The 23,750-nt window shown below is 47.6% G+C and overlaps 3 protein-coding genes across 8 annotated transcripts in view; 1 reads left to right on the forward strand and 2 right to left on the reverse strand.

The window, feature by feature from the left end:
• The window catches only part of DNAL1 (dynein axonemal light chain 1), a 39,393-nt gene extending 34,133 nt beyond the window's left edge, over positions 1-5,260 (forward strand). The window contains exon 8 of the mRNA XM_008534800.2: positions 55-5,260. Within this exon, the coding sequence (XP_008533022.1) occupies positions 55-95 (41 nt within the window). The 3' untranslated portion in view covers positions 96-5,260. The remainder of the gene's footprint in view (positions 1-54) is intronic.
• Positions 5,261-7,248: 1,988 nt separating this feature from the next.
• PNMA1 (PNMA family member 1) lies at positions 7,249-9,105 on the reverse strand. Its single transcript, XM_008534802.2, has one exon. It carries the CDS (start codon positions 9,103-9,105, stop codon positions 8,044-8,046), a length of 1,062 nt encoding a protein of 353 aa, XP_008533024.1. The 3' UTR covers positions 7,249-8,043.
• Positions 9,106-10,550: 1,445 nt separating this feature from the next.
• Positions 10,551-23,750, reverse strand: part of MIDEAS (mitotic deacetylase associated SANT domain protein) — a 65,809-nt gene continuing 52,609 nt past the window's right edge. For 3 of the 6 annotated variants that reach the window (XM_070593839.1, XM_070593841.1, XM_070593840.1), the window contains exons 5-13: positions 22,154-22,220; positions 21,509-21,651; positions 21,273-21,376; positions 20,696-20,771; positions 19,954-20,042; positions 17,436-17,585; positions 16,023-16,235; positions 14,464-14,660; positions 10,551-14,148 (exon numbers count right to left, since the gene is read on the reverse strand). In XM_070593839.1, the coding sequence (XP_070449940.1) occupies positions 13,971-14,148; positions 14,464-14,660; positions 16,023-16,235; positions 17,436-17,585; positions 19,954-20,042; positions 20,696-20,771; positions 21,273-21,376; positions 21,509-21,651; positions 22,154-22,220 (1,217 nt within the window). In that variant the 3' untranslated portion in view covers positions 10,551-13,970. Of the gene's footprint in view, positions 14,149-14,459; positions 14,661-16,022; positions 16,236-17,435; positions 17,586-19,953; positions 20,043-20,695; positions 20,772-21,272; positions 21,377-21,508; positions 21,652-22,153; positions 22,221-23,750 lie in introns of those variants that run through there. The other 3 variants (XM_070593843.1, XM_070593844.1, XM_070593842.1) reach the window with 2 other exon arrangements.

Here is a 23,750-nt window from a genome sequence, read left to right on the forward strand (position 1 = left end):
GAATTTTAAGAATCTGTTGCAAATGACCAGAAATAATTTTCTTTTTCATTTTAGGTACCCCAGTAATTAAAGAAGATGAGGAAGAAGATAACTAACACCACGTTTTCTGCTTTATGTTAACTTATTTAAATGTCGTAAGAACAATAGATAAGTTTTGTATAATTGTCTATTTTAAAGATTCTGTGTGGGCAAAACATTCTTAAGATAAAACAAATCTCTCATTCTTATCTATTTTTTTCTTAACCTCTTCAATGTTCCTCCCCCAGAACGGTAACCTCAACTCTGTATATTCTAGTCCTCTTCTTAGAAACTACAAACTTCCAATTTTTGTCTTCAGTCCCAATTATGTACTTCGTGGCCCCGTCCACTGCAACCTATATAGACCAGTCATTTTTAACAACAAAGGAACAAATGTGGTTCTTTATTCAGTTTGTTTAGCTTTCTTTCAGGCCAGACATTTAAATATATATACTTAACTTTTGAATCTGTAGACCATCTTTCCTGAAGGTCCATCTCCTTATGACTCAGAAGCACAAGTGTGTCGTGCCTGTGGTTCAGAAGGCAGCATGGTGATGGGAAGTGTTCCTCTTAGAAATACAGCAGCAGCCCTGGAACCAAGACTCCCAAGTTCAGTTGGAAAAGTTATGGTGAAAAAAGGAAAATTAACATCTTGGAGGCCTTATAGCCCATGTTACATTTACCTATTTGTTTTTCCAAAAATATGTGGATTGTCAACTGGGATTTAGGTTGCGTTTACATGTTTGGCCACTTGAGTCACTGTGCACAGTCAGTCATTCTGTGATTTAGGTCAGTGGTTAAAATGACTGTCATGATCATTCCTTTGACCAATACTGTGGCCATCTTACTCATGTGGACCTGACCTTAGGCACACTTTTTGGTTTATAGTTCCTTATGTGTTGTATGAGGAAATATATATAAGCAGTAGTTATGTTTGAATTCCTAGCCTAAATGTTGGCCATTCATGTATGTCAAAATTTGCCCTGATAATTAACTTTGGTCTGTTGACCATCATGTTGGGAGAAGTGATTGTTATAAGGGTATAGAACTTAAAGACTGAATTTGGTACCTTTCAATAAATGAAATTTAGTATTTCAAAATATACTTTTAGAAAAGTTTTAAATTAAACAGCTCTTAAAATGGCTTATGTAAGTGGTTGTGAAGGGAAAAGAGAAGAGGTGTTTTCATTACGGGATCCCAGACAAATGACAATTTTTTGAAGATTGCCTCCTCTGTAAAGCATTGTAGGTGATTTAGCCTCAAAATTGCAAAGCAATAGTTGGATGCAGAGCTTAGAATTTATCATATAAGAAAAAAAATTATTCTTGAAAAGTGCAAGATATGGCAGTCAGTAACGAGATGAAGCCCATAGCAGGCCCTGACGGAAGCGCTGATAGATTGCAGAAAGAAGTCAGAGGCCTCTGCCAGTATGTGCCTCAAGTCCCTCGGTCGGAGACGCTGATTCTTGTTTCCCTATTTTCTTGTATAAAGTCAAAGAGGGGAGTCATTTTTAAAAAGTGATTGCGTAAGTAGTCCTGAATTTCAGAAGTTCTTAGCTATCATTTAAGCAGGAATTACGTGATTTCTCTGAGTCACTCTGATCAAAAGGGATCACTGCTTCGACAATCAATTCTAAATACAAACAACAGGAGGGAAAATTAGTCCCACACTTTTTAGCTTCCTTTCAACTCTTTCTTACAATCTGATAGGAAGAAATCTTTACTCTGACTGGCTTCTACAAAAGCTTCTGGGTATTTCTTTTGTGAGCCAGAGGCAATGAGCAGTCCCCTCAGTGATGTTGAAGGCCCATAAGCTAAGAGGGAAGAAGATCTTCTTTACTTGTAGTTTGCACTTCATCTAGTGGGCATCTAAGCCATATTGCTATATATGGGTATATTTTCTAAAAGTTATTCTGGAAGTGAATATGGTAGTAGAGAATGGATGACTTCATATTGAATTTATTTGTAAAATGGCTTACAGTGTTGGTGTTTGTTTTTCCTGAATTCTGTAATATAGAAACTAAGTTTCTTTCTCCTTGTTTCTTTTCTTTTCCTTTTTTTTTTTTTTTTTTTTGCTGAGGAAGATTAGCCCTGAGCTAACATCTGTGCCAGTCTTCCTCCACTTTATATGTGGGTCACTGCCATAGCATGGCTGACAAGTGGTGTAGATCTGTGCCTGGGATCCAAAGCCATGAACCCAGGCCACCAAATTGGAGCACACTGAACTTTAACTGCTACACCATGGGGCTGGCCTTTCTCCTTGTTTTTTGATATCTTTTAATTACTGGTAGGTCTCAGAGAAATATAAGGAGCTTGTCTGTGTTTATTTCACACAAAATTTATACTCAGTTCCACTCAGCAAATATTTGAATGACTTCTATGCGTCCATTTCTTGGTATTGAAGCCAGAATCCATGCCATTAGAAAATGGAAAATAGGGTATATGAATAAGTTGAGAATATTCTCTCAAATCATTCCTTAAATCATCCTTTACTGCTGCAAATTTAACTGATATTAAATGCCTTTGTTTTATGCTTCTTGGATTCGATATTTGACCTACTTGGAATGGGTTCTCTCCGTGCTCCTGGTTTAAAGCATTATGCCATTTTAATGGCTCGTTTAAATTTCTTCTATTTTTATAATGATGGTAGAGCTCTGGAGTCAGCCCAGTATTTTAATTTTTTACAGAAAATTTGATTTCAGTTGGCCAAGGAATCAAACTTTTCTATGTTCCCTAACTCTAAGCTTATGGCTGTGTTACCTGGTGAGGCCTTGAAAGGTTTTTTTGTTCTCTGTTAATAGAAGTTTGTTCCTTTAAACCAGAATTTCTCAACCCTGGCACTGTTAACATTTTGGGCTGGATAATGTTGGGGGGGGTGCTGTCCTGTGTATTAATAGAATGTTTAGCAGCATCTCTGGCTTCTACTCACGAGATGCCAATAGAACATCTTCCCCAATTGTGACAACCAAAATGTCTTCAGACATTGCCATCTGTCCCCTGTGGCGGAGGAGTGAGAACAAATTCGCCTGTGGTTGAGAGCCAAGCCAGTGCTCTAAACCAGCATTCCTTTGTCCAGGTCCATTTGCCTCCACTCTGTAGCCATGTGCTACCTGAGTCGTTGTGTGAGAGAAGGGGATGTATTTAATAATCATGGATGGAAGGAGATGGTCACTAATGTTTCCCTTTTTTGTAGTGCTCATTTTAACAGTTTCCACATAACATTAGAATCTCAGGGCTGGAAGGTTCAACTTATTTTTTTCTCAACTTTTCTTTCTTAACATTCTTGTTTATCTTAGGACAGTGATTATTAACCTACCTCTCTCTTACTATCAACAGAATCTAACTTTATGATAGATTTTTCTTTCTCTCTAAAGTTTAACGTTTGGAGTGTACTTTAGAAAATGGGTCATCATTCTTCAAGTGCTCATTCATTGTCCAATAATGCATGTAAATTTGCAGACTGTAGCCATCATTAAATATTAAAAAATACTGTATAAAATTTAGTCATCATATATGAAAGTTAGCTGGTGTAGACACCAATTTTTTATGTGATCGGAAGTATGTCTGGTCATGATAACTGGTCAATAACTTGATATGGTTAGTGGATCCATTCCACAAATAGAGGTGGTGTAAGACACTTAAATGTGGTTCCTGGGTGGAAAGAGAAATTTTGACTTGAATAGGTACTTCTGCTGATCCCTTTCACTGGTGGTCTGAAGTAGAATAAGGAGAAATAAGAAGATACTCTTAATTGTTGACTTATTCTCAGAATTGGTGACGGGTAAGTAGAGTTGAAGGTAGTTATCTTTGTGGCCCAGAATCTTCCACTTGGATTTTTCTTAGGGCTAAATAGAAAAAGTGTAGGGCCTAGGAAGGTTGGATTTAACCATTAACTTAAAAAAATTAGGAGGAAATGTCAAAGTATCTATCATGAGTAGTTAGTGTCTCTCACTGCAGTCTGACTGTCCTTTCACAAAGACCTTACATCATGAGTATTGGTAAGGGGAGAAGACTAACTGCTGACCTGAAAGTTATCCTTCATCAGAAATTAATTCCTTTGGCACCTATTTTCTTTATTTGGGCTGCTTAGTGTGTCTGTAAATAATTAAATATAAACCAAGATTCAGTATAGCAGAGTTGGTGCTTCTGACAAAGCTAACTTGACCATATTCCTTTGTCTTCACTCTAGCATGAGGCTTTTTGCTTAAACCATAAAATAGGTGCAATTAAAAAAAATTAAGGATGTTTTAAAAAGAAATCACTAAACTTTTAGAAACCCCTCATCTATGTCTCTATTCCTGTCTTTTTATAAACCAGTGACTGCAAAGGAAGAAAACTGAAAGGAAAAACTAGACTCTTACCTTTTTCTGACCTAAGATAAATTTTCACCTGACACTTGCAGAAGTCATAACTGGATTCTAGTTCATTTCCCATATCGCGTGGGTTAGAGGAGAACCAGCCAACCAAATTATGATCTAGCAAATTTAACAAGGGGTGGGGGAGAGTAAACTATTTTTTCAGTAGATTTGCACTTTAAAATTATGAACTGGATGTTGGTGGAAAGTACTCCCAAAGGGAAGTTGGGTAAACACCTAGCCTGCGTGTGGATGTTAGAGAACCAAACCTCATCCTTGCTCGTTCTAAGCCCTCCTGAGCGGTAGTTGTCTGTTGACATCATCAGAGTCAGGATTTCCCTATTTCTCTACTTGGTGTCATCTTCCATGTCTGCTGTATAGACAGGCATGCCTCTGGGGGACGTGTCAAATAGAATTCTACTCGGAATAGAAACTTTGTGAGTTATCTTTCCCATGTCTAGATTTTTAAAATTAATTGATGTTGGCTAAATTAAGTTGTGGCTAATGTTATGAGGGTGGGACGTTCTTTGCTTCTTTGGTCAGCAGGGTACCTGCCTCTGAGGTGCTATTACCTAGAGGGATCGATCCCATCAAAAGACTGGTGAGTTGGTAGCTGTGGAGAACATACAGATAGCAGCTCCTTCTCCCTGGCTGTCAGTCATGATCACGAGCATCATTCCAGAATCTTTGGCTTCTAGAACCAACTCCATTCTGAAGAACATTTTAACATCTATTAATACTTTGGTAATAATCTTTTATATGCAGGAATTTTGTAGCATGACTTTATGACTAAACTTATTGTGTTAAATTATTTAGAAATGTTGTTTCTGAATGTTATTTTGTGAGACTTGTTTTAAAATAGTAATAAATTGTTATTTTATAAAAAAATTAGTTTGTCTCTCTTTTCATTACATGACCATTAGTTTTAGCTAACAGAGCAACTATGTGAACTTCCAATGATATTCCCAGTTCTAAAGAAATTCTGTCTTTGAATGACATATTCCACACAGGTTGTGTGTGTGAGAGAGAGTGACTCATTGCTTTATGCTAAATTTGTTTTTCAGATGTTCACTACCATTGGTAATCTCGTCTCTTGGGTTTGTCAGTCTTTCCTAGAAGCTCTCTGGGCACCGTTTCAAATGATTAGGATCCTGGAAAGAGTGCTTCCAGGGACAGCAAGTTACTACTGCACCTGGCCATTCCTCATCCTCTCCTTACTTCCGGAAGAGTACAGGATTAAGGTTGGCTGCTAGGCCCTTGATTTGTGGTCTGGAATAACCTGACGTTGGCGAGCCCCTTTATGATACACAAGAAACAGGAAGAACCGGGCAACAGCAGTAAAATTACACATTTTCCCAGCACTTATTCTGTGCTATCAGCCAAATGTAACTTTCGTCACAGAAAGGAAATTTAGTGGTTTCTACTTCTCTATTCCACAGTTCTTTGGTTATGAAGATATGTTTCTTGCGTCTGTCCTTTAAAACGCAGATTTTAATTACTGAGCCTATAAAGAGAAAACCTTGATTCAGTTTATAAATAGCTCATTATTCTTTTTAGTTCATTGTTTTCTAGATCAAGGAATGGACATCTAGAATCGTGACATTGTTTTATACCATATATACGTACTGTATTAAATATATATGTATGTATATGTAGATATATACAATTGTTATATATAATGAAAGAATCGTAAGTGATGCCACTTCCTCCTAAAATGCAATCAACTCCGCAGCTATAAGAAGAATGTATATCCCTATGTACAGACATAGAAGGATGCCCATAACATATTGGGTGACAAAATGAAGAACCCGCTATTTTTGTTATGAATGTAATATGTATGTGTGTGGAGTGGGAGTGTGTACATATACGTGTGGCTGGTTGGAGTGTGGCACCAGTGGGAGCATGTATGTATGTGTGTGGAGAAATAAAAATGTATGGTAGGGGCAGGAGACTGTGGCAGTGTGTGTGTGGAGAGAGGAGGGAGTACATTTATGAGGGAGTGCTGTGGGTAAGCTGGGAGTGAATGTGTGAAGACAGGATTGTGAGACGTGAGGGGAGTGTGTGTGTACCCAGCACAATGCCACTGGGAATGGAGGGGGAATGGGGACATGTTTATGGGGGAAAGTGAGGATTTGCATATCTGTTGTGGGGGTCACACATGTGGAGATGTGTGTATTGAGAGAAGAGTGTGAGGGAGGAACAGCCAAGGAACGTGAGGACATGAATGAGTGTACAGAAAAATCTGTTAGAACATATATCAATATTAGCCTTTATAAATACATTTTTTACCTTACGATTATTACATAGGTCAGCTATAATTTTAAAGCCTTGTTACTGGGGGAACCCCACTGAACTCATGTTCATGTGATCACTTCTGGATTTACTGGAGTCTCGAGAGGGACATCTTCAGTCACTAAATCTCTGCAGCCAAATAAACGTTTTTAAGCCGCATTTCCCTTTTTATATCCTCTTGATATGAAAGGGCTGCTGTAAAACTGAAACACTCATTTCACAGATAATGAGTATTATTCCTGCATGTAAACAAACATTTTCAGCTGAAAAGGGACCTAAAGGGGAGAAAAAGCATAACTATATAACCTCCTAAACCCCATTTCAGGATTTTCTAACATGTTAGAGTAAGTTAATATTCACTTATGTTTATTTAGCCTTCTAACATTTGCCTGGTAGAACACACACAATTGAACACATTAAAAGGTATTGCAATTGAAACTTTCATAGTATGATATAAAGCTTAAAGATAAAATAATTGAGGTCTGATTTTTTTAGTAACAGGGGAAGTCTTCCTAAGAAAACAGAATACAGATCTTAATTACACTGAAATTTTTTATACGTGTCAGAAAAATGAGAAGACAATAGAATTTTTAAAATATTTTTATTCATATACATGTATTTGATAACTTCAAATTTAGAACACTTGGAATCAGTATGAACAAGGAGAACTATTCAGTGACAAAGATTTGAAATGGGGGAACGGATACTGTAACTGGTTCACATTAACCTCCCCATGCGATTTATACCTGTATCTTGAACAGTGAAAAATTCTGATTTACACAGCCCTATAATTACAGTATTTTTCTAACACCCCATTTCATAGTCTCAGAATACTTTTGAATTAAACTGATCCAGATGTTTAAAGATGAAAAATAAGAAATTTGCACTATAAAGTTGAATAATATCTAATTCACATTTCTTTCCATTAACATAAATCAGGTACAATTTACAGTGAACACAAAAACTATTCACGATATTAGTAACAAACAACAGTTCACATTTTTACTGAACACTTCTTGCGTTAGTCAGGCCCTACGCTAAACGTCTGAACATGCAATTTCACATTTAATTAAACTTGATAGGAAGTGTCACAAGTTCACATGTTTTTCACAACTGATGATGATGCTACTTTGACAGCTTGCACTGAGCACTTGTGTCCAAGCCTTTGCCTGGAATTATAGCTAGCATGACTCCCTTGTAGCAGCTCAGGGTGTTCACGCGCACAATTTTACCACTGTTACATAAATATGAAGGCCTGACTTCTCCCCAGAAAACAGAACACGCCTTAGTCTTTACTAAGAGACACCCCTATAAGACAGCACAGAGACAAGGAAAGCAGCTGTGATCTAGGTCTGCACGGACGCCCCGTTCCCTGGGACTCAGAAGTGGCCCTCCAGGCCTAACTGCAGGAGGGCGGCCTCGGCCTCCTCCTCCTCCTCCTTGGCCTCCTCCTCGCGGATCTGCACCAGCAACTGAAAGAGGTTAGGGGCCGGCCCTTCCGCAGCCCCGGTCAGCCACAGCTGCCTTCGGATGGCCCCGCTGTGGTTGGCCCCGGCAATGACCTGCTCCAGACGGGCCTGGTTCACGTTATCTTTATCTATGGCCCCCTTCTCCACCACCTTCTGCAGCAGAGGCTCCAGACGAATGACATAAGCAGATAACTTTTCTCCCGGGTTCTGGTAAGTGTTCAGAAATCTGACCTGCGCGTCCCTAGAGCTCTCGACGCTCCCAAACACCTGCTCCAGCGCCTTCAGGCATTCAGCGGTGGTTATCGCAGGGTTGTTAGTCTTGAGGATGCGGATGACATCAGCGGCGGGGCCTCTAAGACTCTCCATCAACCGCCGCCTCTTTTCTAAATCGGACACCTGCCACTCCTCTATGACCTCATTAGTGTGCTCCAGCCAGGGATCAAAGGTCTCCTCCCCAGGCCCCGGGATGTCCCTCCCTGAGAACAGCGTCAGCTTCTTGTACCATATGGACTCAACAAGAGGCTGAATAACATTATCCAAAATATAATTTAACATCTCTGCTGGCATATCTGGGCCTGGGGCCGGGGCGGGGTTCTGAAACCCTAGGACACGGGCAACATCTTGCACGGTCCACCCCTCTCTCGCTAGGAAGAGGTGTAACCTTTCTAAAAATTCAGCATCGGAAGTCGGGGGCTTAAAGACCACTTTCCAGACGCCCCCCTTACCCGGCATCTCCCTGGGGATCGCGGCGTAATCGATAGCGCCAGTGAGCTCTAACAAGGCTGCCTTCGCATTCTCTTCCCTCCAGAACATTCTCCCAAGCACTCGATAGGGCACCTGGGGCATCGCAGCCTGGAGGGTCTCTTCGATTTCAGCCTCATCACAGTTCACTGGGATCCCCCAGACCAGCAGCGCTCTCTGGGAGTTCACATCCATGCCCCTGCACCAGTCTTCCAACAGTGTCATCGCCATTTTCCCAACTATCAAGGACCCCAATTTTACAAAAACGAATTCGCCTATGGCTCTCCTGCTCAAGGACTGAGGACGACAGCAGACACTCTCCCCCAGTATGCCCGCGGGAGGCAAGCTTTAAGCAATCACCACAAACGACCCCGGAGTCCTGGTCTCGTCCTCTCGCCGTCCCCCAAAGTCAGTCCGTCGGCGAGTTCTCGGAGCGAAGCCTCGGGGATGCTCTGTCCGTCAGTCACTCAGCCGCCGCCATCTTGCGTCTGCGGCCGGGGTCCTCTGCCGCGCGGGCAGGCCGTCGCGTCGCCGAGGCGAAGGCGAGGAGCGCGGGTGGCCGGCGAAGGCAGGAGGCGCCGGGCGCGGTCGCGGGGCGTGGCCGCCTCCTCTCCGCAGCCGGGGCCGCGCTCGCTGCTGCTCCCGGAGTCGATGGGGCGTTCGCGGTCGGAGCCGGGCCTCCAGGCGGGCGCGGAGCGGCTGCTTCGCAGGCGAGGACCGTGGCGCCCCCGCAGGGAGAACTGCCCTGATGTGCAGCGGTGGCGGCGGGGCCAGCCCGCGCGAGGCTTCTTCCCGGGTGCAGGGACCTCTCTGGGACACCGAGGACTGAGGACACAGGCGGAGGCGCGAGAAGGACGTGGAAGCGAGGCGAGGGCGGGCACGGGCGGCCGTGCGCGCGGGCCGCGGCGGGCTGGCGGGGCTCGGCTGCGGGCTTCTCGGACCCGCTGCCAGCCGAGGCGGTACTGCCGCAGTGGGGGCGGGGCCAGCCGGGTGAGCGGCATCCGCCCCGCCTCCGCGACCCGGCCTGCGGGAGCGTAGCCATGGCAACGGTGGCCCAGACGACGCGAGCTCCGCGCGCTCCGGCGGCCGGCGGGGGTCAAGCGGTTGCCATGGTGCCAGCCGGGGGCTGTGGGCACTGGTTTGTTTGACGGCGCATTTCATTTTCCAGAGTTTTTGTTTTTTCTTTTAACAAAACACCATGTTTAAAAGACAATAATATAATTCTGCAGTGGATTAAGATGATATTGTTGAAAATGCGTCCGTCAAGGCAGTCTTGTCTATTCCTGTCGCTCATTCAACCAGCCAATGCCGCATATGAAACTACCCTCTTCAACAGCGCGGCTTCCCTGGGCCACCTGATCGCATTCTGCACCCTCCATATTTCATCCCAATGAAACAAAAACGATGGAAGTGTGCCATTTACATGTTTTTGTGTGAAACACTGAGTGGAGACTTTTTCTTGTCCAAAATTTTGTAAAAAGATCTATTCAGTAATCTTTGTTGCCAGGCAAATGCTAGTTTGCTGTTTCCTCTGTCCTAGCATCATTGACAATGGACTGATAAAACAGAACCCTTACAGTTCAAAAATGTTGAGTAATCCCCTGCAAGCAAAACAAGGCCTACCTCGGTCAACCCCAGATGGTGAAAATCTCCCCAAAGAACACAGCACTCAACTCTGAATTTTTAAAACCTTATTTAATAAAAGGCTTAAAGATACAGAAGAACATTCAAAAGTAAATAAGTTACATAGGTACATTACAATCACATCAGCAAGATTTTCTTTAGTGTATTAATTTTTTTATAAAAAGCACACAAAAAATAAAATCTTCAGTCTGGTCTATCACAACTGTACAGCAAAAGAGGTAATATTTATATATATGTACACTATTTTAATATGTAACAGTCTTTAAAAAAGGGTGCCACAGGCAACAAACACACAAAAGGCAGTGTCTGATTTTTTTTCAAAATAAAAGGAATATACTTATTTATATGCTATTAAAATATTTGTACAATAATTACAGACTGTCAAGGCTGTTCCTGTGCTCTGTCCCCTCCAACAAGGCCCTCAACTTAGAGAGAAATGAGGAAAAGGAGAAACAGCTGCAAATTGTTAGTTAGAGGCAAATATTAACACAGCAAAATGTGGGGAGGACATACAATTGTTTTATAAAAATATGCATACTTGCTGTAAACCTAAGGAGTTAGGCTCGCCAGTCTGGTAATAAATACCATCTGAGAAAAGTGAGTCCCAGTGGAAACATTTAAACACTGAGGCTTGAGCATGTATTGTATTCCTCCTTCATCTTAACATCTGGCACATAAGAAAGAGGTTAGGTCACTGAGGCAGTTAAATATAGGGGATCCCTTTAGACATAAGCAGCGCACGACCTCTGTGCCAGGGGTGGAGGTGGGGTGGCAGAAGGGGTGGGTGTACCTTAGCTGTGAGGGGGGCTGCTGAAGGCATGGAGGACAGTGCTGAAGCCCTGTCTCCTTGGGTGGGCAAGAGACCTCAGAAATGGTCTGGAACACAGGCACTAGGTTAGTTTCATGCCCTTAGCTGAGTGTAATGGAGGCTGGGAGATGGATATGTGAGATGACGTGGGGAGGATATTATAAAGCCGGAGCTGTTTGTCATTTAACTTCTTAACGCAAAGAGCTCTGAATAGAATAAAAAAGAAAATGAAAAAACGAAAGATGAGCCCAATGTGTTCACAGGGAGAAAGCACCATAAAAGATATACCTCTGCCAGCTTCTACGGCTGCACCTACTTTATTGGCAGGGCACTTGCCACAATTGCATCTGCCCTCTAAGCATTTTAACTTTCACGTTGCATTCTAGATATAAATCCATCCTGGAGCATGAACCCTTCTAAAATGCGGTGTCTTGTGGGATTAATACAGAGAGGTACCATCTTGATTTTCTCCACCTACATTCACCTGGTCTGGTCTCCGTGAGCTTAGAAGAGGAGAGTCACTCTGGACGAAGGAGGTTTCTGTTCCCACATGTCCATAAAGGGGCCTGGAACTAAATACGGTTTAAACAGAAAAAACCTTGGGAAACATAAGTAGCACTTTGGGGAGAAGCTGTGAAGGCACTCGTATTACACAAGTGATTTAGAAGAGAGCCTAAATTTGCTACCCTCCTGTTTCTGGAGGGCGTATCAGATTTTTGCAATTTTGGGACATTGAACTTGTAGAAGCCTATGGAGGAAACTAACTGGGAAGTTGGAGATCCAGGAGTCTGGGGGGAGAATATTGTTATTCCCATAGCTGGAGTCCTATAGAACCATATTAATGCATAAATGAATGCTGAAAGATACCTGATAGTGCATAGTTTAGAAACAAAACTCCCTCCCCGCTCCCAGCTCCCGCCATGATGCCTTCAGGCTATCTCATAGGGAGCGGAAGGAATACTTTTTGGCTCCTTCCTAACATGTTGACCTGTCATAGACTTGCATTCACTTAGAACTTCTTTTACACAACAGACCCAAAAAAAAATAGCCCTCCTATGGGACTGGCAAGTGAAGAGGCCTCTAGACCCTTTCAGCCCTTTCACTTCAGTGACTCCACACCAAACATGGCTTCTTCAAGACAGAAACAAAACCAGAATCCTGGCTTCCAGCCAATCCTCTCAGGCAATTTGAAAGTACAGCCAGAGAAAAGGTAGCAACAAGAACTGCCTTTGCTCTCCCTTGTTCCTGCCCATCTCTGTGTGGCTTTGGTGACACCTTCCACCTTTCAGTGCTACTGTCATTCCTATTGGCAAGTTTCCAGAGCAGTGAGGCGAGGGACCTTAGGGTCTGGGGAATCGGGGGATGGGGCGGATGCCAAGAAGGTGCCTTGTTTTGGGATAAATGCACTTGGGCCTCTGGAAAGCAGGAAGCCCCTGGTCCCTGAGAGGATGTTAAAAATTAAATATTAAGAATAAATAAATAGCTCCCAAATGACACAAGTCAAGGAATGAAGGCTCCTGTCCAATCTGGTTAGGAGACCTCCCCCTCCCAGGGAAGGATCCAGAAATCTCCAGCATGCAAGACTGGGGGCTAGGCTGTGGATGTCAGCGCTAGAACAGGTGAAGTGAGGTTAGGTTGCAGCTGCCAAGGGCAGGACAGAGGCCGGCAGGGAACTTGCACCAAGGAGGAGCAGGATGGGCCTAGGCTAAGCTCCCTTAGCAGCCTCCAGGGCCCAAAGGTATTTGGTAAAAAGGTGGGAAGCAGGAAGAGCCAAGGCTTATCAAAAGCTCCCTCACGCCTAGCCCTGCAGCCTGGTCCTCTGCATCGGTCCCTTCCCTCTGGCAGGCTGAGAGCTTGGAGGGGAACACTGGCCTCTTCCCCTAACATCTGAGAAAACTTTCTAGCCCCAGCAGGCTGCTAGCAAGCAGCAAAGGGACAGGCAGCTGTCCTCAGCCTTTCTCCCTCCGGGCATTCTCACAGCCTCCCTCCCAGGGAGGAGGTGGGCTCTCTGAGGACAGGGTCACTGGAGCAGCTTAGGCCTGCACATTATCACGCAGGGGACAGCTCAGTGCCAGGCTAAGCTCCCCCTCAGAGATGGCCACCCAAGTCCCTCCAAGGGAGTCTCTTTTTCCGGGGCTTGGGGCAGGGCCTGTGTAGCCTTTCAGGTCCTCTGGGGAGGGGGACTAATGCTGCAAGCGAGGGGGGGGGCGGGGGGAGGCGGAGGTGGGGGGGGCGGTGAGCTTGTGCTTGGCTCTCCATGGTGACCAAGGGGAGCAGGAGGAACAAAGAGGAAATGAAGAGATTGCGCGGCAGCACAGGTCCAGCGGTGGCAGCGGCTGGAGCCCCTCCGGAGGGGCAGCCCCCGTGAGCAGGGACTCTCACAGTTTCGGGAAAGCATGAGGACAACTTCCGACAGACTGAATGCAAAGAGAACTGGATCCTGCAGCCCTTAACACTGCTCCCGGGGCCTTTATAAATAAACGAGCCGTTTATTTTATTGTCTTATTTGTTTTGCAGAGACAAGTCCACGCGATCTCTCCTCTCTCCCTCTGGAGGTCGTGGGGTGCTCGCAGACGCTTTGGCAGGCTGGTGCGGGGAGGGCCGGGCCGGAGGAGGGCCGCCCTGGCTCCCCGAGCCCGGGACCTCAGCCCCTCTCGCCCGCGCTCTCCTCCCGCAGGGCCGACGGGTGCGGGGAGGCGGCGGCGGCAGTCGCCGCTGCGGCCGCGGCCTCTTTCTCCTTCAGCCTCAGCGCCGCGGCCTTCTTCTCCTGCTCCGCGTGGCTCTTCATGTGGGCGCTGCGGCTCTTCACCTTGTAAAACACCCTAGAGCCGGGCAGGAGAGGCTCAAGTAAGAGCTCCGTCCCCACCACCGTGCCACGTGGGTCCTCCCCCAACTCACCCCCCCCCCCCCACCCCCGCAACTAAGGGATGGATGGGCTCATGATTCAGTGCCATCCTTCCCCTTCTAAATGCTGCCAAGCGACATCACTGCCCTGGAAACCTTCTGAGCCAATCAGAAGACAGGGCGAAAGCTCAGACTACCTCCTACTTCTCCCCCAGAACTGCCATCTGCCCCACCCCAACTTCCAACCGCGCAACCCTGTTAGGTCCCTATGGAGACAGGGCCTGCCATCTTACCTGCCACATTTTTTACAAGGGAAAGTGTTCTCCTGATTCTGCGTCTTATTAAATGTCTCTGTTTTTTTCTTCTTCTCTGAAAAAGGTAGTGCCCTTCGTGACTTCCCTGCCCCCTCCCTCGGCTTCTCCAAGACCTGGCCACCAGCAGACCCAGGGGCGTTGGACTCATGGCTTCGCAGGATGAGGATGTCATTGGCCTGGAGAGGATCAAACAAGGAGAGTTCAGAGATTCGGGGAAGAGAGGATCTTGAATTCTGGAATCTCAAGGAACAGAGGGCCCTTAAAGGTCATACACTCATGCCAAATGGTCCCCTAGCATCCACTTGAATCCTTCTAGTGACAAGGCACTCACTGCCTTCTCCGCAGCCCAGTCTGTCTTTGGCCAGCTCTATCTTTACAAAGCTGCGAGTACAGTGATTCTGTGGGACAGGCCTAGCTGCTATAGGACTTCTCCGTGAGTCTGACAGGGGATCTCGATGTCTCAATTAATGACACATGCGTTCATGTTTTCAGTCCATTCATGCCTTCATTCCATAAATGAGATTCAACTCCATGTGATGTGTCAGGCGTTGGGGACAGAGGTGACAGACAGGAACCCCTGCCCTCAGAGAGCTCCAAGTCTAGTGGAAGGGATAACACATGTCTGCAGCTAGCTCATGACAACATGAGCCAGGCATGGGAAACGCCAAGCAGGTGCCAGAGAGCAGAGGACACCAGGAGCAGACCCGGAGAGGTGTTGCTCAGGGTATGGGAACCATGGGCCTCAGGTTAGGGGAGCCCCAGATGACCGTTAGAAGTCATCAGTATGTGCACTGGGTCGGCTCTCACAGGAAAATGTTCACGGAAGTCAGAATTCGATCGAGCATGTATACAGAGCACAGCTCTTGGAGAAGGAACACAGCCAAGGCTAAGAAGGGAGCAAACAGCTATGTGTCTGCAGTCTGTGGGGGTGTTCCTGTAAGCATAAGCGTACGATACACATGACTCTCATGGTAGTGCTTCAACAGACCCTTCCATCCCCACCCTCTCTTGGGGGAACTCTCTCCAAGAAGGAACAGCTCTGGCCGGTGTGTCTTGCTTCTTGGCCTGTGATACGGGCAGAGCACTGTACATGTGTAAGGAGCTATTATTGTTATTCCCATTGTCTCAGCTCAGTTTCAGACATTCTTGTCAGGGACACAGCTCTCTTAGGGGGAGCCCTGCCTGAGCTTCAATGTCCCACACACCTTCTGGGTTTTCACAAATCCTTTCTCCTCTGAGCCTCAGATACAGAAGAGGTATGGTATAAAAATTAACAACAGACTCTGCAGTCAGGCTGCTAATAGCTATCTTATCTTGGACCTCAATTTCCTCATCTGTAAAATGGGAATAATGACAGGAACTACCACATAGGGTTATGAGGATTAAGAGTTAACAGCATAAGGTGTTTAGTACATTTCCTGCTATTATGATGATGATCATCCTCATCATGTTCCTGCTCTGCCCTCCCTCTCGCACCCCCTGGCCCAGCTCCAGCCCTCCTCCTGGCCCTGGGCTCCCATACTGGAAGTCACACTTACCGACTCATTGGCCTGTAGTGTCTGTGTGGCTTTGACAGCCGCTGCCCTCCGGCTTCGCTCTCGCCCCTCTTCCTGCTCCCCTTTCTCCTGGATCTCTGGCACCTCTTCCTCCCCCTCCTTCCTGGTCTCCTTTACTTCCCTTTTGGGCTCCAGCCTCTCTTCACTTGGGGACTCTCTTCTGGGAGGAGGCACCCTTGGGAACTTCTGGGAAGTCTATGGGGGACAAGAATGAGGGCAGTGAGCCTAGAGCTCAGTCACACAGCTGCAGTGCACGGACTCTGCTCACTGGCCCCTGCTAGTCCTGCCTGCCTGGCCTGGCCCAGTGCGGCCTCCTGTGCTATGACTCATACTGATTCCACACCCTCCCACAGCTGGTCTGCCTGGGAAAGGAGAGAGTCTGGAGGCCCAGGAGCCCTCAGGATGAGACCAAGCACTTGAAATCAAGCTGGGGCAGAGAGGGAGCATGCCAGTCCCTCCCCACAGGCCACCTGTCCTCCTGGATATGTCCAGGAGACATGTCTTTGGCAGGGTGGTCTGGTGGAGCCAGGCAGCAGCCTTGAGCTCCATTCTAAACTATCTTTCTATTGCTTTCTATTTCTCCACCCCCTTCCCATCTGCAAAATGAGGACCAGACCACTCCCTGTCTTAGAGTAGCATGTCACCAAGTATAGACTTGAAACCCCAAGGTGATGTTAGGTGGATATATGGACACAGAATTAAACAACATTCTCTATCAATCCTGATTATATCAAGGACAAAGTCTCAAGTTGGCGTGAATGTGTCTTTTACCCTTTTCTAGACTGAACGAGAGAGATCAGGCCTCAGTCTCAGAGCCTTGGCAGATAACAGTATCTACCTTGAATTTAATCACATTGTTTGGTTTTCATATATATTTATTTTTACCGGTACCTTCTATGGCAAGCAATACTGGTTTTCTATTTATGATTATGACATAAAGCTTCCCTTCTGGGTAAAAAATGGGTTAACTTAAAACAAATATTAAGTAATAGCACAAGTGGTATATGGACATAACAAAAATAGTGATGGTGATGTGACAGGCTACAGATACAGCAGAATTCATAACGGTCACACAAGAATGACTGGAGTTTGGGAAACAGTGTTGGAGGTCTGCTATGAGGGAACAGTAAGATGACGCTGGTGCGAATATTGTGGGAAACTTCCCCCAATGTTCTGCATCAAGACTGTCACGATCACTGTGACAGTGGCAGATAAAGAAGAGAACTCGAAGATCCAGGGCCAGTGCCCAGGACATCAGCTCCCTGGGGCTGTCAGGGGCACTGCCTTGTCTCTGCCCTCCAGGGACTCTCAGAGAGCTTGGCCTCAGGCTCCCAGCTCACCCTGGCCTCAGACCCAGCCCAGGCTCTAAGCAGCTGAAGTTGGGAAGGGAGTCACCTTAATATCCACTTCAACCTCTTCCTGGGCTGACTTCTCATCACTTGTATCCACATCGCCGAAAGTTAGCGTCCCATTGCGGCCAATTTTCACCTGCTTCTTGTAGGTGTAGTAGAACTCCACGCACTGGGCCACGGTCTTGGTCTGGATCTGGTTTGAAGCCAAAACTGAGGTGAGTTCCTGGTTCAGCTCGCCTGCCTGAGAATACTCCAGCCTTTCCCATCCCTGCTAATCCCCCCTTAACCTTAGCAAACACTCAACCCAATAAGCCCAGGAAACACAAGCATTTCTCCAGGGCCTGCTCTGCACAAACCACTGACAAATTCAGTGAAGCAATGCTTCAGCACTATTTAAAAAACCTAAAAACCACAATATGGAGCCACTGGCGAGACTTGACTATGGATTGCATATTAGAGAGCATTACTGTATCGGTTTAAATTTCTTTCTTTTTCTTTTTTTTTTTTTTTAAAGATTTTATTTTTCCTTTTTCCCCCCAAAGCCCCCCCAGTAAATAGTTGTATATATTTTTTGTTGTGGGTTCTTCCAGCTGTGGCATGTGGGACACCGCCCCAGCATGGCCTGACGAGCCGTGCCACATCTGCACCCAGGATCCGAACCAGCGAAACCCTGGGCCACCAAAGCAGAGCACGCAAACTTAACCACTCAGCCACGGGGCCGGCCCCTTTGGTTTAAATTTCCTGGGTAATGAGGTTTTGTGCGAGAATATCCTTGTTTTTAGGAGATATTTGGGTCAAAGGTCATGATGTCTGTAGCTTACTTTTAATGATTAGTTAAAACAGAGAGGCACTATAGGTGTGTGTATAAGTTTATATAGAGACAGAGAGAAAAAGCAAATGTGGCATATGTTAACAATTGGTAAATCTAAGCGAGGCATATATGGGTGTTCATCACACTATTCTTTCAATTTCTCTGTAAGTTTGAAATTTTTTCAAAATAAAAAGTTAAAGAGGAAAATGGACACCAGCCACACTCAAACCAGTCTAGACCTGGCAACACAGACTCTCTTCATCAATCCAGGCAGACAATTTCATTCCTCTGCAGGGAGTGGTGACAGACAAGTGAAGATAAAGAAACATAAAATGGTCCTATGTCAGGGAGGAACTCAAGGGAAACTAATAAGAAAGCCCTGGAAAACCTGAAGAGGAAGCAGGAGGCCGAAGTCTTATTCCTAACTCTGCCACTCTATGGCTGTGACCTTAGGCAAGTTTCTTTGTGTGTAAATAGCGAGTGGGGTAAGACTAGCCCATCTCCAAGGGCCGCCCCCACTATGAAATCCTAGCCCCGCTGTTTCAGAAATCCATTTGGCCACCAGGTTTAGTTTCTGGACTACTTTCCCATACACAGAGGCTGTTTTCTGGGATTCCCCCCGTTCTCCCCAGGCTCCCAGACTGCTCAGCAACTGCTGGGCTGCACTGGGAGCCGAGATGTCCTGTTCACAGAGCGCAGAGGTCAGTGAGGGTCGTCACTGCCTGAGGAGGAAACAGATATGCTTCATCCCACAGGAATGGCCAAGTCATAAATTCACTAATTAGATCCTGTTTACACTTTTACTGTCAATGCTCTCTGATCATCTGTTTGAGTGACTAATGGTCTGCTCTTTTCATTAAGGCATTAGGGGTGCCTCAGTGAATTTCACAAGCATGTACTTCCTGGCAGTATTGCCCAATCAGGGAACCCAGCAAACGACTATCCTCACAACAGAGCCCTTGTAAGAGAACTCATCAGTACTTTCTCCAGTCCCCAGGGCCATCCCTAGCACAATCTACAATCCCAGGAGGAAAGAGCACATTCCTGGAAGCCCTTTTCCCTCAGCAGTCTACACAACTTACTCTCCCCATAGCCCAGATTTTGTGAGACTGGTGGAAAGACACAAGTCTGTAGATTAGCAAAGCACTCTACTCTCCCAGAAGGACCTGGGGAGAGGACAGAAGTCTCGGAGAACTAGGCTTGGGCCTCGTCTGCTTGGTCAGCTGAGTTACTGGAAGGAAGCCCCGGGCCTGACAGGAACTGGGCACAGCCCCACACACACACATCAGTTACAGTCACTTGCTCGCTCTCAGTTCCCCTCATCTTAGAGCGACCTCTCCTCTCACATACTGACCATGGCTTTTGAAGTACCCAGCCCCTTGGGGGATGGCTCACTCTGCCTGCAGCCCTCCTTCTCTTCTTGTTCTCCCTTTGGCAAGTCACTATTTTAAGATTGACGCCACTGGGTCTGGTACCCACTCAGGCCTCCCTCTGAACTGAGACCCCAGAGCATGGCCACATTACCCTACAGTGAGGGAAGGAGGCTTGGAACCAAGGTGGAGAAAAGGCATGATCTTTTCCCCTGCTCATTTGGTGTAGAATATTTTCTCTGAGGCTACTTAGTGGCACTGACCTAACCGCTTTCTAAGAGGGCTTGGTAAGCAACTGCAGGGCCACTGGCAGAGGGAGCCCCAAATCATGCCGGCAGCTCCCGCCCTTCACTTGCCCCTGAAACAGAGCCCCAGCTCACCAGCTTCTGCACCAGGAAGAAATCCTTCTTGTAGATGGCAATGCCCTTGTTGAACAGCTTCTTCTCAGCCATCTTCCACTGGTCAGAGCCTGCAGGGCAAGGCGGGATTGTGAGCACTGCGAGGGCAATGCTGCCCGGCAGGAGAGTGGGAGGCATCCATCCACAGTCTCTGCAGGCACTCAGAGATGGCTCCACATCCTGCTCCTGCCACCCACTAGCCATGCTGCTCAGCCTCTGAGCCTCGCTCTCCGCACTTGTGAAACAGGAACTAACAACGGGAGCCACCTCACCAACTGTGGTGTGGACTAAGTGAGATCACACGTTTGGGACCCTCGGTGCTCTGCCTGACACAGATGACACGTACCACTCAACAGGTGTCAATAAGTGGCTGCTACAATTGTGCCACTTAGTCAATGTCTCTCATAAAGCTCAGTGCCCAGGACATGGCACTCCATGGTTTCTGTCCCTTGTACTCATGTCCTGGGCTTTTTTGCCTGGAGTGGCTCCCACCTGCCCTCGTCCTTTCCCTTCCCCTCCAGGGCACAGGAAACCCCTTGAGAGCTACCCCAGCTTTGGTGTTAGTTCCCTTCCTCTGACTCTCGGCTTATCCTCCTCCCACCTCCCAATCCCTACCAGGGATGACCCAGCACTAAGCTGGGTCCCAGTGATGCTGGAGACCCCTTGAGGCTCCTGGCCTCAGGCCCACCCCCAGCCAGGCCCACCCCCGGCCAGGCCCACCCACCTGTGTAGTGATAAGTTGCCAGTGGGTGATTGTGGGGCCGCAGGGGCTTCTTCAGTAGCAGCTTATTCAGCGTTTCCTGGAACAGAAGTGAGGAAAAGGTCAGGGCCCTGGCAGGGGTCTCAGTGGGCAAAATTCAGAGGGCTTCCTCAGGCCTCTGAGTAGGAGGGGCATTTACTCTTACCCCCTTAACTGCTGAAAGACAAGGGTCTGGCAGGATGGTAAGGTCATGGGGAATAAGGCTGCTCGGGAACCAGGCCAGAGGGCCTCTTAACAGGGAACATGTGGCCCCCAAAGCAGGCAGCCACAGATGGAGAAGGCCCTCAGTGACAGCCCTATTGAGAGTGAGGACCCACTGACCCAGTATCGGGGACTAGGGCAGACGGGAGGACCTTGTGCAGCAAAGTCTGGAGTTCAGAACGAGGGCTCCCTTGGGCTGAGCCCCTACAACTCCCAACTCGGTCAGACCCTCCCACCTGCCTCAAATCAGCACGCCAGCAGGCCTGGCTCCTGGGCAGCAGATACGGATCCATGCCAGCCTCTCTAAGGGTCCCTCCCTTCCCTGGGGGCAATGTCTCACCAGGATGTCTCCCCTGGACTCATGCAGATAGTGCAGGGCCAGCTCCTGGTTGGTGCCAGCTCCAGGGAAAATGCTGGAGCAGGCAGCTGTCAGCAGGTCTTCCACTGGATTTGGGAGAGAGAGTGGGAAGGGAGGAGAGGAAATCACTTTCAGGGCTGGGCTGGGCGGGGGCTAGACCTAGCCCACCCACCTGCCCAACAGCCTGCCTTCACTTGCTGGCTCAGGTCCCCTCTCACCTTGCCTCTGCTTCTCTCGGCTGCTCTCTAGGTCCTCCCATGGCTGCCACACCAAGTCGGCCTTGTGGGAGTCTGAAGCTGCCAGGGCACGGTCCCTCATTGAGGGGATTTCTGCTTGGAAACGCGAGCCCACGTTGATCCGTCTGCAGAGGTGGAAAGGACAGGGAGTGAGGCCTCACCTTGTGGGGATGGGGAATCTGACTTTCTCCCTGGGGATGGGTGAAGATGTAGGGAGAAGATGTAGAAGTTGGCAGAGGCTGAGCATGGCAAGGCCTCAGCTGAGTGTAAGGAAACCCGGTTTCTGTGAGGACAGCCTGGCAAGCGGCACCTGATACCACCAGAAAGCCAAGGCCCACAGGTCGGAAAAGGGAGAAGCCCCAGATTTACGGACAGGGAAAGAGTCTCGTGGACTACCCTTCGAATTCTCCTCAGAGGCAAATTCAAACTGAGCTGGTCCTTTCCTTTCCCAGTGACTTCCACACAGAAGCAGGGTGGGGACAGCAAAGGCCAGGGCTGACTGCAGAAGCCCAGAGAGGCCTGCTCAGCCCTCCGCAGGCCCCACAGAACCCTCCTCTTCCTCGCAGGGCCCGCCTGCCTCCACTGGACTCCACTCACACCACGGGCCAGAGGCAGGGCTGCACTTACGGCTCGATGCTCACTGGGGTGGCCTCCCCCATCACAGAGAGAACAGGCGGGGTGACTTCAGCGCTATCTATAGGACAAAAGGCAGGTTGGTTAGTCACCTTCCTCCCTTCAGCAAAGCCCCTCCCACCTTAGGTGGCTGCTCTGTATGCACGAGCGAGAGCAGTGACTCGCAGAGGGTCACACTTGGAAATCAGGCCCCCTCAGTCCCGGCTCTGTGACCACTGACTGTGACTTTACCAAATACATGGGTGCCTCCATTTTCATACCCGTTACAAGGGGCTATTACTACCTATCTCCTAAGTTTAATGTGAGGATTGAATGAAATCCGTGCAAAGCCTAGTTATTACAACTGCTACCACAGTGTCCCTGCCCCGGGAGCTCCCCCGCTTCAGAACTAACTCCAACATTCAACTCTGCTTGCTCCAGCAAAGGGGCTGAAACTTGCCGCACACTAGCGAGGTGGAGAAGGGGATCACTATGTCATAATTATCTCCTCACTTCCCTGTCGGGTTCTCTGCCTCTGTTTCTCCTCAGCTAACCTTCTTAATGCCCCACACGATCCAAATACTGCCTTGCTCCCAAAAAAAATCTTTGCTGATCCCCCTCTGCAAGGTGAGATAAAACCAGAACTCCTCAGCTCGGCCCATTCAAGGCAGTTCCCCTCCAGCTAGGCCTCCCGCCCTCCCGCCGCAGCCTTGCCGGGACCCTCATCCTAGCAGACTCCGAGCAGCTCATTCTCCCTGCGCAGTCTCACCTCCAGGCCTTTGCACCACTCAGTTCCTCTGCCTAGTGTGCCCCCCCACCCCTTTGTAGTTCAAGCTCAGCCTAGCCCCACCTCTCTGGAAAGCTTTCCTCACCACCCCAGGCTAGCAGCCTCTGCAGGCTTCGGAGCTTAGGGTCTGCTTCACCCACTGACTGCTGATCCCACACTGCCCAGAACCTCTGCTTTTCTGTCTCCAAGACTTCCAGGTCATCTCCCTAATGACCCTGTATTCTCTCTGGAACAGACCATAGTGTCCTGTACATTACTGGGGCTCTCACAGGACCCAGTTCAAGGCTTTATACCCAAGTGCTCAATAAATACTCATGGGTGGACAGATCTCTTCTTTGCTGCCAATCTGGTCTCTCCTGTGACTTCTTCCTGCACAACCCAGGCAGGGAGAGAAGCTTGGAAGCTTCCAGGGCAACTGGGACAGCCAAAGGCCAGTCAGCCCAGGGTGAGCCATTTCTCACCCACAGACACCAGGGGGCACCAGAGAGCTACACCATGAGTGAGGTCAGGGTCAGAGATTAATCTGGTGAGAGTGCTGCCTCACCCCCATGCTACCCTGGTGGTGGTGATTACTCCCACTTAATCCTCTCCACCACCCTGAGATAGAATTATCCCATGCTTCAGGGGAAATGGATCCTTTTGTGGAGTGGGCAACATTTTTCAGCAATTCACGGCCCAAGCCAACCAAAATGTCTGCTCTTGGCCAAAATGACTGTTTAAGAGACCCAGGAGACAGGATCTGCCACACAATATTCAGAACAAATGTGATGCACCAGGCACGATGTTAAGTGCTTCAGCCGTGTTAATGCATCTGAATCTCACCGC

Source organism: Equus przewalskii, chromosome 25, assembly GCF_037783145.1.
Source record: "Equus przewalskii isolate Varuska chromosome 25, EquPr2, whole genome shotgun sequence".
Lineage (NCBI taxonomy): Eukaryota > Metazoa > Chordata > Mammalia > Perissodactyla > Equidae > Equus > Equus przewalskii.

Bases quoted from the DNA above. Each gene is read 5' to 3' on its own strand.
- PNMA1 (XM_008534802.2), bottom strand. From the start codon at position 9,105: ATGGCGATGACACTGTTGGAAGACTGGTGCAGGGGCATGGATGTGAAC.